The following is a 16,931-nucleotide window of genomic DNA, read 5'->3' as shown; positions in this document are numbered from 1 at the left end:
TCCAGTACTAGATCCCAGAGCTTTTCGAAGGCCTTGGTCTTTGCTCATCTCTCTGTCCCTTTTCAAATCCATTGATTCAGCTTCCTCGGCCTCTTGCACCTCAGGACGTGAGCAATACCTCAAAGATCGCCAAGTATTCATTTATAGATTTGCCAGAGAAAGTTATTTTCAAACGGAACATTCTCACATCTTCTATTTAGTGTTGCCAACTCAGACTGGCCTCATTCTTGGAGATTTGGTCACGTGCTGTTTGGTTACATGGCATTCAATCAGGTGACGCCATTCGTGATGCTTAATCACATGACATTTTCCACCACTTGTAAATATTATTACATTTACCTTGGTTGAGCATCTCAATATCACCAAACCTGAATATTTGATTTTTGACCAGAATTTTCTAGCCCCTCCTCCCCGTGCTGCAAGGAAACCGCGAGCCACTGAAACCTCCACTCACATCGGCTTGACTGGAAGATCCCGCTGGTGTGAAGGGCTGGAAGATCCCAGTTTTATCGTGAAGGGAAAAATATGATGTATTAAGCCACAGGAAGACAAAAATAATAGATTCAAGGATAAGTAACCTTTAAATAAAAAAAACAGCTTTTGTGATGTTTCTACAATATCAATCACACGAAGAAGCACCAAGTGAATTTGACTGACTCAACAGAAACTATAATCAATATAAAGAAATTCCAACTAAAATTATCTTACAATGTTATGACTTCTTATAAAACATAGCAAGTTTCAAAAACAAAACAAAATCAAATTAAATTCAGCAAATCCCACATGTCGTCGTGGAAACCCAACTTCAGAATGATGAGACTAAATCCTCAGGAAGAAGCAACAAAGCTGTTCTGACTGCCGCAATAAAACAAGACAGTACGACAGCCCAGCCCACATCACAGGCCACGCGTGTGAGCACATCCTCTACCAGTCTGTGTTTCTCTCTACCTCCCCCACCTTGTGGGTGGGATTTACCGGCTGTTCACACCGCCGGGAAATTCTGGCGAGGAGAGGTGCTGTCAGTTCCCGTTGACAACGGCAGGTTCGGCAGATCCCGCTGGTGGGCTGCCTCCACTGCCGAAAAACACGCGGCTGGCTGGTGGTAAAATCCCGCCCTGTGTTTCTTCTTCTCTTCCGCGCTCCCCAGATGTTCTCTCAGGAATTTATACTCTTTTAAGTACATCAAATTAACAAGCAGAGGGTGACAAACAAACAAAAGATCAAATGAACAAATCTCTTTTGAATAAAACAAAAGTCAATACATTGACATACATGGGAATTTATATTGGCCCCAAAAACATCATCCTCACTACTAACAATGAAGCAGAGAAATGTGAGTAACAGGGGCCCAGGGGGACTCAGACAGTGAGATCTGCTTGCAAGGCACAGCAGCCAGGGTACTGCACACACCCAAATCAGGCACACGGGGACCATGAGGCCTGTGTTACTAGCAGCAGCAATCGGGAAACCAGTTTCACATGCTGCTACTCCCTCCCGATGAGGAAAGTTGTCGACATTACCTCGACTGTTGAGTTGTAGATTTACCCAAATATAAAGATTTGGGGGGAAAAAATTCTTTCCAATTTTGCTCTTCCTTTCAGAACTCTGCCAGAGCTTTCAGAATTCTGTAACTGTGATCCTACAGCCCATTCCTGATTTCCAGGCCGTTCACGCCAGCAGAATCTTCCGGTCCCGCCGACGGCGAGCCCCCACTATGGGTTTCCTGGTGTTGAAGGGGGGGGGGGGGCGTGGATCCAATGGGAAATCCCACTGCTGTTCATCAGACTTTCTCTCGCCTGTTAATCTCCATGAAACTTTGAATAGGAAATTACTATTCATGGGAGAGGAGAATGGCATAGTGACCGCCCCAAGAACATTTGGGATGCGAGTGAACAAGACATGCAACTGCGCACCTCCTTAACCAATCAGAATGAAGGGTTGAACAGTGTAGAATATGCCGCAAGAAGTGTAAATGAGCATCGTGATCTCAATGCCAAAGCAGGTACAGAAAGCAAAATAATGAGAAGGAAAGAAAGATTGAATGTAGAGAGAGAGAAGAAGATAAAGACAGGGAGAAAAAGTGAAAGAAAAAGTTGAAAGAGTGAGGCTACACATTTGCAATTGTTAACTTTCAGGGCTAGAGAGGGTGATGATCAGTAATTAAGATGTTTTACACTATTAAAAAATTTAGACTGAAGTGGACAAATCCAAGCTTCCTGGGACCAGTTTACTTCATAATTACAGTGCAAATACAGGAACTTAATGACAATGAACGCATCTGAAGGATAAACCGGGCAGTGAGATACCGTTAATGGTGGTGTAACTCGGGATTTTGGTATTTACGTGTCCATCTATCCACAACTAAAATTGCTGTGCTGTTTGGGTATAAACAGTGAGCACCGCTAGCCTCGCTATTACTCTGAGTATAATTTATGCATTTACTTTTACAAAAAAGTGAAATAAAACCTTTTGTGCGAAGGCCTCGATCTTAGTTCCACATAATCTGATGCCCATGATCATGGGAAAATTTGCAGGTGCAAACATTTAAAGCAACCTTTGAGGCATATCATAACCTCGTAAATGTCCTTTGTTCCGTTTTCCTATTTGTCTGCTCATGTACTGTAGACTGGCAATTAATCAGCTTTCATACCCAATTAACAATCCTCAATGGAGACACAGGACTGATTCAAATTTCTTTGTTTTCAAAGCAATCACTTGAAATATTGAACTCAAAACGGTTTTGTTGACTCATTTTGTAATACAAAAGCTTTAGGATACAATATTCCAATGAAACTGTCTATGGGAAAAATAATCTAAGTGACAGATATTTTGCAATGACTTGCTGGCAATTGTCCCAATTATGATGCTGGGTGAACCTTCTTACTGAGAGACAGAACAAACTCTCAACTCATTCTTTCCTGGGCACGGCTGTTATCATGTATGTATATGTCAATCTCTGAACTCCCAGTGAAGCATGCTTAATTAATAACTTGACGGCACCAAAGAGAGCAGGAAGATTTTGTTTAATTCTGCTGCTGGGAATATAGTCTGAACTCAAGTATGGTATAACCGTATGCTTTTATTTTCCAGCTCAGGTTATGTATCTAGCCCAATGAAACCACACATATGGTTACTCGTGCTTTGATCGCTGTCACAGGCACCCAGAAGAAAGTGGTCACTTTCTGCGCACCACGTGAAGCATCTGCATTATTTTAGAGCTCTGGGAAGTAGTGGCTCGGTTCATGTGATGAATGCCCAGCTAACCAACTGTCTGCGCATGAGGAGACCAGTCGTCAAGGCTGACATTATCAGGTCACCAGAAACTAATTTTAACCGCCTTTATCATTATTCTAAATGAAACCATCATGTTTCTTATGTGAATGAAGCTTTATTTTATCGCATCAACTCAATTTGGCACTTAGCCGAAGGGTCACATTCGAGTCTCTGAGATTCGGCTATCTAGGAAATATAGCAACATCGCCGGGATGAGCTGTGGAGTAATCGGTCTTAACATTTGCTCAAACATTAATTGATCTGTGGCAATCTTCCCAGAAAAAAAAATACATTTCCCATATCATAAGGTTTGAGACATATGCATTTGCATCTTTCTTGTTGTTCCATTGCTCATCTGCTTGCAAAATATCATCCATTTTAATTTTAGAATTGAAAGAAAATGTTGAATCCCTCTCAATATTACGGCCTAGCAACACATTTTGCTCATTGGACTGGTTCCGAGGACGAGGGGATTATCCCGTGAGGAAAACATTGAACAGACTAGGCCTATATTCTCTGGAATTTAAAGTAGTACCAAGTAATCTAATTGAATCATTCAGGGGGGAATGTGTTTGTGTAGCGCATGCAGATTCCACTGATTCCACCATGGGTCACTAACTGCGTGGCCTGCGCGCCGGTTTTCGATGGAGGAACATTACGTGCCCCATGCAGGTAACGGCCTGCGGCGCAGTCCGTATTCCACCACTTATGTAAACTAACACTGCACGATAAATTTCTTACAGAGATTGACAGAGACGTTGCTGGGGGGACGTTTCCCCCTGGCTGGAGGAGGGATGGCTGAGACTAAAGGGGTGGCCATTTAGGACTGAGATGAGGAGAAATCTCTTCACTCAATGGATGTAAGAGTATCCATCATTCTCTAAATCAGGGGGCTGTGGTTGCCCGTTGAGTACATTCAAGACAGAGATCAATAGATGAGTGCTGAATGAATGAAAGGATATGGGGAAGTGCTGGCAGGGGCAACAGAGGTAGAGCAATCGAGGTCTTATCGATTGGAGCAGGCTTGAAGGCCGAACTGCCTAGCCCTGCTCCCATTTCTTTTTTTTATAAATATATTTATTGAAAATCTTTCATAGTAATCAAAACAACCCAACATACACAATAGCAAAGAAAAAACAAAAAGGCAAAAAAGCAGAAACATGCACAACACCTAATTATCTTTAACCCAAAAACTAAGCCTAACCCCCTAACAGCTGACGGTGACTAACTCCTTAAAAAAGGAAATTAATGGCTACCATGTTAGGTAGAACCCCCCACCGAACCTCAAATGGTATACTTGACCTTCTCCAAATACAGAAATGAAAGGAGATCACCCAGCCAAGTTGAGGCACTGGGCAGTGCAGGAGACCTCCACCCCAGCAGAATTTGCATCCGGGCTATCTATGAGGCAAAGACGAGGACATCCGATTTCATCCCCGATTGAGCCACCAACGAATCAGAAAACCCAAAATGGCCACCAGCAGACGTGGGTCCAGGGCTACACAGAGTATCCTGCTCCCATTTCTTACACTCTTATATAATTTTACCCCAGCGGAGAAGGTTGGACCTATTCCATGGTGTCCAGTGTTTACTTCAGAACCCTGTAACTCCACGACAGTGTTTTTTTTTTGTTTGAAGGATCAGCGCAGAGGTTGTTGAGGTGATGCTTTCCATTGGCACTTCTAAATAGCCAGGCTCTGCATGTTTATTGTGAAGTACACAGTTGTGTTGAGACCAGTGGGCTGGCTTACTGGAGATGAGTGGGTGCTTCCTGCCTGCCTCACAGGGGCTTGAGTACCCAAGATGGGCTTTAGGAAGAGTATTCGAAAGACTCTTGTGACTCAGGACAGAGCCCCTGTGACATGAAGAAAAAGCTGAGCCTGTCGCCCAGCTGCTCAGGGCCTGTCGATACTGCGGAACGACAAGCGGGTGGAGCTGGATAACCGAGTGGACAGGTGGATAAAAGCAAAGCTGTTCAATGTCCAGGGAAGCACTGACCAGTACCGGGAATTGTGGAGAGGTCACCCCAACAAGGCAGCATTTTGCTATCAAAACATTTTGTGATACAATAGTTTTTTTTAATAAAACTTGTGTGACACTTGACTCCCCAACAATGCTGGCTTTTTACCTCTGAGGGAGTATTCCTTAAAAGGTGCTGCTCTAGGCAATCACTGCTAGAGTATCCATAAATCTTTACGCCAGTGTTTACTCCTAATGCAATGGACCTAATGGAGAGCCCTAAAAGTAAACGACAGCCAGAGGTAGTAAATTTTATTTGTCCATGTAGAATTGTTGCTCTACATTACACTAAGCTATAAATAGTTACTCGGATCAATGCCCTGTTGCCATTTAAAATTACAGCAAACAAGGATGTCCTGCCCCATTCAATGAGAGGTTTATCATTTTTAAATAGTTTCTATACTTCTTTCAGCTTAATAACATGTTGCTTTTTTTTGGTCAACAGGACCAATTTAACTAGAATCTTAGAATTTACAATGCAGGAGGAGGCCATTCAGCCCACTGAGTCTGCATCGGCCCTAGGAAAGAGCGCACCACTTAAGCCCACGCCTCCACCCTATCCCCATAACCCAGTAACCCCACCTAACCTTTTTGGACACCAAGGGCAATTTATCATGGCCAATCCACCTAACCTGCACATCTTTGGATTGTGAGAGGAAACCGGAGCACCCGGAGGAAACCCACGCAGACACGGGGAGAACGTGCAGACTCCGCACAGGCAGTGACCCAAGCCGGGAATCGAACCTGGGACCCGGAGCTGTGGTGCAACCGTGCTAACCACTGTGCTACCATGCTGCCCTGCAGTAATATTAGTGCATAAACCTTAATGGTGGCAGTGGGCAATTCATCCAGGGGAGGGTTAACATAATTTTTGGTCTTGCCCGATTTGCACAGTTCAACTGCTCACTGAATAAACTCACTAAAGCCGCCGTGGCAGTCTTCCTTTGGTGGTTGTTTTGAATTCAATTTGTGTATCACAGGAAACCGCAATTGCTTTATTATGATCAGAACTATTCTCTTCATCTCTTGAAGTCTATGAGTGTAAATAAATTCCATATTGAGATTTCTTTGTTGAACAAAGACATTATGAAAAAAATCACAGCCCATGTTTTCGTTACCAAAAGGGCAAAATTGTGATTTGTTTTTGTGGATATGCGGGTGTATTTAGTCAGGTCGAATGCATAGCATTCCAATTCTCTTCTGGTACTTTGTGGCAGGCCTTTCATCTGCTTCCATAGCGCGGAATTCCTGGAACAGGTCGCTAGTCTGTCACCTGAGGTTTATAGTTTGAGGGGCGCCACTTCACATCAATCATGACTAACCAGAAATGTCTCCCGCTCTTACTGTCAGCCAGTGGCGTGTTAGAAGGATTTTGCAGGTTGACACACTCAATCTGTTTGACTGTGTTATGAACACACCTTCCTTGGCCATCACGTCCTGGGATGGGGCTCGAACTCAGAGCTTCTGGCTCAGAGGTAGGGATGCTACCCACTGCGACACAAGACCTCCTAAAGCATAACAGTACTGTAGTATGAATGAAAGGAATTGATGAATGGAGGCCCTCTCTCTTAAACCACTATTTCTGCTTGATTCTTCTTTGTAAGTTATTTTTACAGTTCGCTGGAGTTCAGAAGAATCAGAGGGGATCTCATAGAAACCTATAAAATTCTAACAGGATAATAATAATCTGCAATGAAGTAACTGTGCAAATCAGCTTGTTGCCAGTCTGGGGCCTGTTTGGGTACACCGAGAGAATTCAGAATGTCCAATTCACCTAACAAACACGTCCTTCGGGACTTGTGGGAGGAAACCAGAGCACCCGGACGAATCCCACGCAGACACGTGGAGAACGTGCAGACTCCGCACAGCCAATGACCCAAGCCGGGAATCGAACCTGGGACTCTGGCGCCGTGAAGCAACAGTGCTAACCACTGTGCTACCACGCCACCCATTAGACAGGGTAGATGCACGAAGGATGTTGGGGGTGTCCGGAACCAGGGGTCACAGTCTGAGGATACGGGGTAGACAATTTAGGACTAAGATGGGGAGAAGTTTCTTGATCTACAGAGTGGGTGTGCCTGTGGAATTCTCTGCCACAAATTGTAGTTGAGGTGAAAACATTGTATGTTTGCAAGACGCAGCTAGATATAGCACTTGGGGCGAAGGGGATCAAAGGATATGAGGGGTGGGGGAGGCAGGATGAGGCTACTGAGTTGGATGACCAGCCATGATCATAATGAATGGCAGAGCAGGCTCGAAGGGCCGAATGGCCTTCTTCTGCTCCTATTTTTTATATTTCTATGAGAGCAAGCTGAGGCTATATTAATCGGTGTAGTTTATATAGTCAATCTTGTCTAAAAAATGGAGTCCCTCAAGCCTTGCTTGCAAATCGAAATGTGACAGGAAATGATTTTATGCTTGCAGTGTATTTAATACATTATCACCTTCTCATATTTTACAAGAAAAGCACCTCAATGCCAGGAAAGAGTTTTGGGAAATTCTGTGGTCAGGAAAGGTATAAATTATTTCTTTTTAAAATATAAATTTCCTGCATGTATAGTTTACAAAGAAAAGCTTTGTCAGATTTCACCTTCGTGATTTTTGTGTGCCCTAAGAAATAGCTTGAGAATGTGGGTGGGGCAAGTTGAATGCAAGCCTGCCCTTTATTTATTGTTATCGTGACTATATAATTCTGTGGGATTTGGTGTCCCACTTCTCTCCCAAAAAAACAGAGAAGAGCAAAAAATTAATTCCCTCTCTGGAAACTCTCTTTTCTCTCGCCCAGAAAATCTCTCAAGTTTGGCATGGCGTTGTACTGGAGACAATATTAAATATTGTGTGTTATTGCGATAGGAAGTAAAATTACAAAGTACACTGCCCAGAAAAAGGCCATTCAATATAACCAGTCTGTGGTGGTGTTTTAACTTCACATGAGCCATCTCCCACCCTTCTTCATATATCAGCATAACCGACCATTCCTTGTCTCGCTCCCATGCTTATATAGGCTCCAAGCAAGTTTTCATAGTTAGGAACATCTAATGAGGTGTTGGTAACTGGAGTACTGAAACACAGATATCTCATTCCCTCAGAAAACCACATAAGCATTTGTTGAAACAATGCCTCATCTTTGCAGATCGACAGCGAGCAATTGAAAGATGATTCAGTGTGACTACTTACAGCTTCAATCTTGTCAGGGTTGGACAACAATGCTACTCCCATGCCACCCTGCAAAGGAAAATAAAACAATTAGCTGGAGTCAAAGCTGCTTAATTTAAGGGAGAACATGTAGCAAGTAATAAGCAAACCAGACGAATAACTTGCTCATTCCAAACAATATGAAGTGTAAGTGCTTTGGGAGATCCCGAGATCTGCTAAAGAAGCTGTTTCTGTGAAACATCTCGGGACAATGTAGTGCTTTATTCTGTTAAAGGCACTGTATAAATGCATCTTGCTGTTGTTTTATTATTAAATGTTAAATTAAGCCCCTATCTCAATAACAAGGTGCATTCAGCTGTTTGCCACAGTACACTGGAATGCAATTAGTAAGCAAAGAGCTGATCTTAATGTATAATCTCAAGTATTAGAATTTGTGTAAACATTGTTGTTGGACTGTGTCCCCTTTGCACATATTTTTTAAAATGAGAAACCTGATTCTAAGCGATTTAAATTTCTGTGCCTAAAATCAGATTACAACACTACCAGTAATTGACTGAACAGAACTGGGGAGGCACAGTGGTTAGCACTGCTGCCTCACAGCTCCAGCGTCCCGGGTTCAATTCCGGCCTCAGGTAACCGTCTATGTGGAGTTTGCACTTTCTCCCCGTGTCTGCATGGGTTTCCTCCAGGTGTTCCGGTTTCCTCCTGCAGTCCAAAGATGTGCAGGTGAGGTGGATTGGCCTCGCTAAATTGCCCCTTCGTGTCCAAAAGGTTAGGTGGGGGTACGGGTGGAGGCATGTCCACTCTTTCCAAGGGGCGGTGCAGACTCGATGGGCTGAATAGTCTCCTTCTGCACTGTAGATTCAATGATTCTAACAGCAGTAATTGGAGTGACACATCTGACCACACAGTTCAGCCTCACCTTTCACCTACAAAGTCACAACTTATGGCCTGTCCACACTCTCAGCTTGTTCCCAACACTTCAAGCACCCGATTCATTACCAGAGTGTGCAGAATTATTTAGATCCAGGCTTAAATTGGTGTTTTTATTTCATGGGTACAAAATATTTATTGCAATTTTATAGCCATATCTGAAGACATTCAGAGTGTGTCGGTATTACAAACTGCCCAAAGTGAAACTTTCCACTTGACAATAAGGCGAGGCGATAAAAAGGCAGAGAATGCACAGATCTGCTTAGTGGACCTTTACCATTCATTGTGGATGCAATTCTACCAATTCCACATGAAATTATTTAGGATAAAAAGGGGCACAACCAAAGAAAACCCTTCAATGTTTGCCCAGTAGATCAGTTTTTCAAGGAATTGAATTCATTAATCTGCTTGAAAGTGGACATTAATAAATAGTAAAAGGCCCAATGAATTGGGCATTGCTCATCATGAAACACAAGTTTCAGAAACCTCAATTATTGTCAATAGAAATGGACTGGCCAATTCAGATTGGATTGGAGAAAGTGGTTAAAACCAGATCTTCACAGCATTCGCAACGGTCATGATTAACCTCTTAACAATGCATTTGTAATAATGTGGAAAGCATTATCCCAGTTCAATGCTACCTTAATTATCGTTACATATTACAGTTGCAAAGTCGGATCTGAGATATCCATTATTAGATCAAGATTGAACTGATTATAAATCCATCCTTGAGCTGTAAATTCTATGATTCTGTCCAAAGCAAAGATGTTATCCTACTTTTGAAAATTAAAGAATGGCAATTTAATTCCCATCTCATGAACAGTTAACTCTTCTGTCAAATTGAGGATATCTCTCGCTGCTAAGAATGATTTATTTTCCAATTAAGGGGCAATTTAGCATGGCCAATCCACCGACTCTGCACTTCTTTGGGTTGTGGGGGTGAGACCCACGCAGACACGGGGAGAATGTGCAAACTCCACACGGACAGTGACCCGGGAACGGGATCGAACCCGATTCCTCGGCGCCATGAGGCAACAGTGCTAACAACCGCGCCGCGCCACCCTACTAAGACCTATTTAAGCTGAGGTAATATCACTCAGTGCTGTACCAGGGAATTACAGTTTTTCCTGCTCCATTATCTTTACCTTATCCAAGACCAAATTCTAGGTTGCTGACAGTAATGGAAAGGACAGAGCTTTCACGAGTGTTAGCATTCTGGTGCCAGTTTCTCAACACTGCTCTGTCACATTGTTAACAAAAATTAGATTAGAATTCAGTTCTGAAGTTCACTTCAGAATGAAGTAACATTTCCCACTGAATTCCCACTGAGTGCATAACATTTAAAATGTGCCAAATTCAGCCCTTGATGGACTGTTTCCAACTGCGCTCAACAGGGTTCAAGGGCCACATGGCAGCTCAGTCAAGGGGAATTTCAAGTTCACTATCTGTGTCAGAAGGCTACAAACCCTCGACTACATTCTGTTGAGTAATGGCCCTTGCTATAAAATATTCTAAGTGCTTGGGTTACAAAGGTCAGCTTACGAGCATGGAATGCATTGACTTACACTCCCCTGTGTGGATGTTTATTGCTCCATTTTTTCATTTCAAGGATAAATGTTTTACTCTCCCCTCCTGATTACGTGAAGACGGTCTCTAACCCTGTGAGAATGCTCCATAAACTAGTCAACGTGCCACAATAGCGTAAAGGACACTCTGAGCTCCCTCACGTCCCTGCAGCGAGGTGTCAGGATGCACTCAGCATTCAGCGAAATGGCAGACCCAACATGTCCAACAGAGGGTATTCGGCTTTACTGGTTTCAGTCATTATATAGGTAGCCCTGAACAAGCGTATTAAAAGTGCTGGAAATATTCAGCAAGTCTGGGAACATCTGCGGAGAGCGAAACAGAATTAACGTTTTGAGTAGACTTTGACTCTTCTTCAGAGCCGAATTCTAGGTTCTGAAAAAGAGTCATTTTCTTTTTTTTAATAAACATTTTATTGAGGTATTTTTGGTATTATAGCAACAACAAAATAAACAATGTCCATCAAACTATAAACATAGTGCAAAAGCCGTCTCCCTCCCTCACAGGTCCCACCTTTATTAACCCCCTACTCTAAGCTAAACTACCTCCTCCCCCTCTTCTGCTGCCGATTAATTTTCCGCAAAGAAGTCGACGAACGGTTGCCACCTCCGGGCGAACCCCGACATTGACCCTCTCAAGGCGAACTTGATTTTCTCCAAACAGAGAAATCTAGCCATGTCCGATAGCCAGGTCTCCGACTTCGGGGGCTTTGAGTCCCTCCAAGCTAATAGTATCCGTCTCCGGGCTATCAGGGAAGCAAAGGCCAGAACGTCTGCCTCTTTCTCCTCCTGGATTCCCGGGTCTTCCGACACCCCGAAAATAGCCACCTCTGGACTCAGTGCCACCCTTGTTTTTAACACCGTGGACATGACATCTGCAAATCCCTGCCAAAATCTCCTAAGCTTTGGACATGCCCAGAACATGTGGACATGGTTCGCTGGTCCTCCTGCACATTGAACGACCTTGAATTGTATCAGGCTGAGCCAGGCACATGTTGCGGACGTGTTGATTCTACTCAACGCGTGCACCCATAGACCATCCTTTATCTCCCCTCCCAACTCCTCCTCCCACTTGCGCTTCAGCTCCTCGGTCTGCGTCTCCTCTGACCCCATAAGTTCCTTGTAAATGTCAGAGACGCTCTCTTCTCCTATCCACCCTCTGGAAACTACCCTGTCCTGAATCCCCCTTAGCGGTAGGAGCGGGAAGGCTGACACCTGTTTACGTAGGAAGTCTGGCACCTGCAGATACCTGAATTTGTTTCCCCTCGCCAACTCAAACTTCTCCTCCAGCCCCCTCATACTCGGGACGCTCCCCTCTATAAATATATCCCCCATCCTCTCAATCCCTGCTCTCCGCCATATCCGGAACCCCCCATCCATACTTCCCGGGGCAAACTGGTGATTATTACAGTTTGGGGACCAGACCAATGCTCCCTCTGCTCCCACATGTCTCCTCCATTGTCCCCAGTCTCTCAGGGCCGCCACCACCACGGGGCTGGTGGAGTACCGTGCCGACGGGAATGGCAGAGGTGCAGTTACCACGCCTCCAGACTGGTGCCCTTGCATGAAGCCGCCTCCATACTCTCTCATGCCGACCCCTCCCCCACCACCCACTTCCTGATCATGGGTATATTCACCGCCCAGTAATAGTTACTAAAATTTGGCAGCCCCAGCCCGCCCTCTCCCCGACTCCGCTCAAGCATTACCTTCCTTACTCGCGGGGTCTTGCCCGCCCAAACGAAGCGAGTGATCACTTTGTTGACCCATTTAAAAAAGGATCGCGGAATAAAGATGGGGAGACATTGAAACACGAACAGGAATCTCGGGAGGACCGTCATCTTCACCGTCTGCACCCTCCCAGCCAGTGACAACGGAAGCGCGTCCCACCTCCGAAAATCATCCTTCATTTGGACCACTTGTCGGGCCTGATTTAATTTATGCAGCCGGTCCCATTCCCGCGCCACTTGAATGCCTAGGTACCAAAAGCTTCCCCCTACCAATCTAAACGGCAGCTCCCCCAATCGCCTCTTCTGTCCCCTCGCCTGGACCGCAAACAGCTCACCTTTCCCCATATTTAGCTTATACCCTGAAAACCGGCCAAATTCCCCTAGAATCCTCATGATTTCTTCCATCCCCTCTATTGGGTCCGATACATACAGAAGCAGGTCGTCTGCATAGAGCGAGACTCTGTGCTCCACGCAACCCCCCCCCCCCCCCCCCCCCCCCCCCCCCCCCGGCCCAGACCAGCCCCTTGAGGCTCTCAGAGCAATTGCCAACGGCTCTATAGCTAGCGCGAACAACAGTGGGGAGATGGGGCATCCCTGTCTCATCCCCAGGTGCAGTCTAAAATAGTCCGATGTTGTCCTATTCACCTGTACGCTTGCCGTACGCCTGATACAGCAACCTGACCCAGTCAATAAAGCCCCGCCCGAATCCGAACCGTCCCAGCACGTCCCACAGATAGTCCCATTCTACTCGATCAAAAGCCTTTTCTGCATCCATTGCAATCACTACCTCCACCTCCCTACCTTCCGGGGGCATCATGATCACGTTTAACAACATTCTGACATTGGCCACCAACTGCCTACCCTTAACAAATCCTGTCTGGTCCTCCCCAATAACGTCCGGAACACAATCCTCAATCCTGGAGGACAAGATTTTGGCCAGCAATTTGGCATCCACATTCAACAGAGATATCGGCCTGTAGGATCCACACAGCTCCGGGTTCTTGTCCCGCTTCAGAATCAGCAAAATTGTGGCCTGTGACATTGTCAGGGGCAGCACCCCTCTTTCCCTTGCCTCATTGAACATCCTCATCAACACCGGCCCCAATATCCCAGAGAACTTTATATAAAACTCCACTGGGTACCCGTCCGGCCCCGGAGCTTTACCCGACTGCATGGCCTTCAGACCCTCCACTATTTCTTCCAACCCGATCGGGGCCCCCAGCCCTTCTACCAGCTCCCCGTCCACCTTTGGGAAAATCAGCCCCTCCAAGAAGTGCCTCATCCCCACTGGCCCCGTAGGGGGTTCCGACCTGTACAGCCTACTGTAGAAATCCCTAAACGCTTTATTCACCCCTGCTGAATCGCCAACCAGGTTCCCATCTCCATCATTTACTTTCCCTATCTCCCTGGCTGCCTCCCTCTTTCTAAGCTGTTGTGCAAGCATGCTGTTGGCCCTCTCCCCATGCTTATAGATCACCCCCCTCGCCTTTTTCAGCTGCTCCACCGCCCTTCCCTGTGGTTAACAAGCCGTACTCCGCCTGTAGCCTCCGCCTTTCCCTTAAAAGCCCTGCCTCTGGGGTCTCCGCATACCTATCGATCTGCAGTATATCCTTTACCAGTCGGTCCGTCTCTGCCCTGTCCCGATGGGCCCGTATCGAGATCAGCTCCTCTCTGACCACCGCCTTCAGTGCTTCCCAGACCACCGCTGCTCAAATTTCCCCCGTGTCGTTGACCTGCAGGTAGTTCTGAATACATTTCCTCAGCCGCTCGCACACCCCTTCGTCAGCCAAAAGTTCCACAACCTCCAGTGCGGGCGCTGGTTACTGTCTTTACTAACCTGCAGGTCAACCCAGTGCGGATCATGGTCTGAGATTGTGATCGCCAAGTACCCAGTGTCCACCTATTGTCTCCCCCCCCTCCCCGCTCATACAAACATCCAGTAAGGCCCTGCTCAAAATAAAGAAATCAATCCGGGAGTACACTTTATGCACGTGAGAGTAGAAGGAGAACTCCTTCACCCTTGGCTACCCAAGTCTCCATGGATCCACCCCCCCCCCCCGCCATCTGCTCCATGAACCCTTTTAGTTCCTTTGCCATTGCTGGCACCCTGCCCATTTTCGAGCTTGACCGGTCAAAGCCAGGGTCAATACTGTGTTGAAGTCCCCTCCCATGACCAACCTGTGCAAATCCAGGTCCGGTATCTTCCCCAGCATCCTCTTTATAAACTTCACATCATCCCAATTTGGCGAATACACATTTACTAATAGCACCTGCACCCCCTCCAGTTTCCCACTGACCATAATGTACCGACCTCCCACATCCGAAACTATTCTACCCGCCTCAAACACCACCCGCTTATTGATCAGGATCGCGACCCCTCTAGTCTTTGAATCCAGTCCCGAGTGAAAGACCTGACTGACCCAACCTTTCCTCAATCTAATCTGGTCAGTTACTCTAAGGTGCGTCTCCTGTAACATTACCACATCCACCTTCAGTCCCCTAAGATGCGCAAACACACGTGCCCTCTTGACCGGCCCATTTAACCCTCGAACATTCCAGGTGATAAGCCTTGTTGGGGGGCTCATTGCCCCCCCCTCACCGATCAGCCATCCCCTTCATTGGGCCCGCCTCCAGCCCATGCTCCGCGCCTCCACCGGCCCGCCCCTAGGCAGCCTCCGCCCCAACCTCTTCTCTTTCCCTTAGCCCAAGTCCCTCCCTCGTCAGTAGAACATTTACCATCCTCCCTCCCCAGTAACAACACTCTGTAATCCAACCCCTTTACTAAACCGAACATATGCACACCCCCCACTGCACTTCCATGAGCTAACCCGCCCAGCTAGCTTGGTGGCCCCTATCCCTGGCGCCGGATAGTCTCCCACCTATTGTCCCCCCCCCCACCCCGCTCATACAAACATCCAACATCAAACAATCCCCACACAATTACCCGACAGAAAAACACCAAGATCTAAACACGCACACCTCCATCCCCCAACAGTGCAAATGAAAACCTTAACTCACTCAGCTCTACCGCTGGTCCCAAATCAATGCAAAAGGCATGACAAACAGCTTCCACAAAACGAAAAATGAGAAACTTTTTTTAAAAGAACAGAAGAACAAAAAAAAAGCATGAATATTGCAGCAAAGTTCAAAAGTTCTCAGTCCACCACCAGTCCTTTCCTTTTCGCAAAGTCCAGCGCGTCCTCAGGCGACTCGAAATAAAAGTGCTGTTCCTCGTGCGTGACCCAGAGACGTGCCGGGTACAACAGTCCGAACTTTACCTTTTTCTTGAAAAAGATCGACCTAATCTGGTTGAAGCCTGCTGTTCTCCTGGCCACCTCCACACTCAGGTCTTGGTAAACCCGCAGGATACTGTTGTCCCACTTACAGCTCCGTGTCCGCTTGGCCCACTGTAGAACACGCTCCTTATCCAAGTACCTGTGGTATCTCACCACCATTGCCCTTGGAGGGTCTCCCATTCACGGCTTCCTTGAGAGTGCTCTGAGCCCTGTCCACCTCCAAGGGCCGGGAGATAGCAGCTTCTCAAACATGTCTGTGATGTATGCCCCAGCGTCCGCTCCTTCGGACCCCTCCGGGAGCTCAACGATTCTCAAGTTCTGCCGGCGGGACCCTTCTCTAGGTCCTCCACCTTCTCCAGGAGCTTCTTCTGCTGGTCTCTCAGCATCCCCACCTCCAACTCCACTGCAGTTTGATGTTCCTCCTGCTCAGCCAGCGCCTTCTCTACCTTCTGGATCGCCTGATCTTGGGCGTCCAATCTGAGCTCCAGCCACTCAATCGACTCTTTTATTGGGTCCAAGCAGTCCCGTTTCTGCTTAGCAAAGACTTCCTGAATAACTTGCATCAGCTGCTTCGTTGACCGCTGGGTCGACAACCCGAGGTCCGGTCCTCCGCCATGCTGTCTCCTGCTGCAGCTTCACCCCAAACCTTCACTGTCTTTCTGTTTCTGCCTTTACGAGCACTTCTAGTCCTTCTCTCCATGCACCGATGTGGGAATTCAGTACACAATTGCCTCTGTCATCAGTTTTACAATTCAAGTCTGGTAGAAAATCGGGGGGAAAGGTCCAAAGGTCCGACCCAAGCGGGAGCCACCAAATGTGTGACTTACTCCTTCATAGCCACCACCGGAAGTCCAAATGAGTCATATTCAATTGCAAACTTTAACTTTGTTTCCCTCCTCATCCCAAGAGTAATCCAATTCAAAATCAATGAAATTGACAATGAT

The 16,931-nt window shown here is 46.4% G+C and overlaps 1 protein-coding gene across 6 annotated transcripts in view; it reads right to left on the bottom strand.

Annotated features, from left to right (window-relative positions):
* galr1b (galanin receptor 1b) overlaps positions 1-16,931 on the bottom strand; it is a 196,741-nt gene that overhangs the window by 62,359 nt on the left and 117,451 nt on the right. For all 6 annotated transcript variants that reach the window (XM_072518282.1, XM_072518286.1, XM_072518284.1 and 3 more), the window contains one exon: positions 8,470-8,517. In XM_072518282.1, the coding sequence (XP_072374383.1) occupies positions 8,470-8,517 (48 nt within the window). The remainder of the gene's footprint in view (positions 1-8,469; positions 8,518-16,931) is intronic.

This window comes from Scyliorhinus torazame, chromosome 10 (genome assembly GCF_047496885.1).
Source record: "Scyliorhinus torazame isolate Kashiwa2021f chromosome 10, sScyTor2.1, whole genome shotgun sequence".
NCBI lineage: Eukaryota > Metazoa > Chordata > Chondrichthyes > Carcharhiniformes > Scyliorhinidae > Scyliorhinus > Scyliorhinus torazame.
Note: the sequence above shows the minus strand (reverse complement) of the source record. Positions and strands in the feature narration are given on the sequence as shown.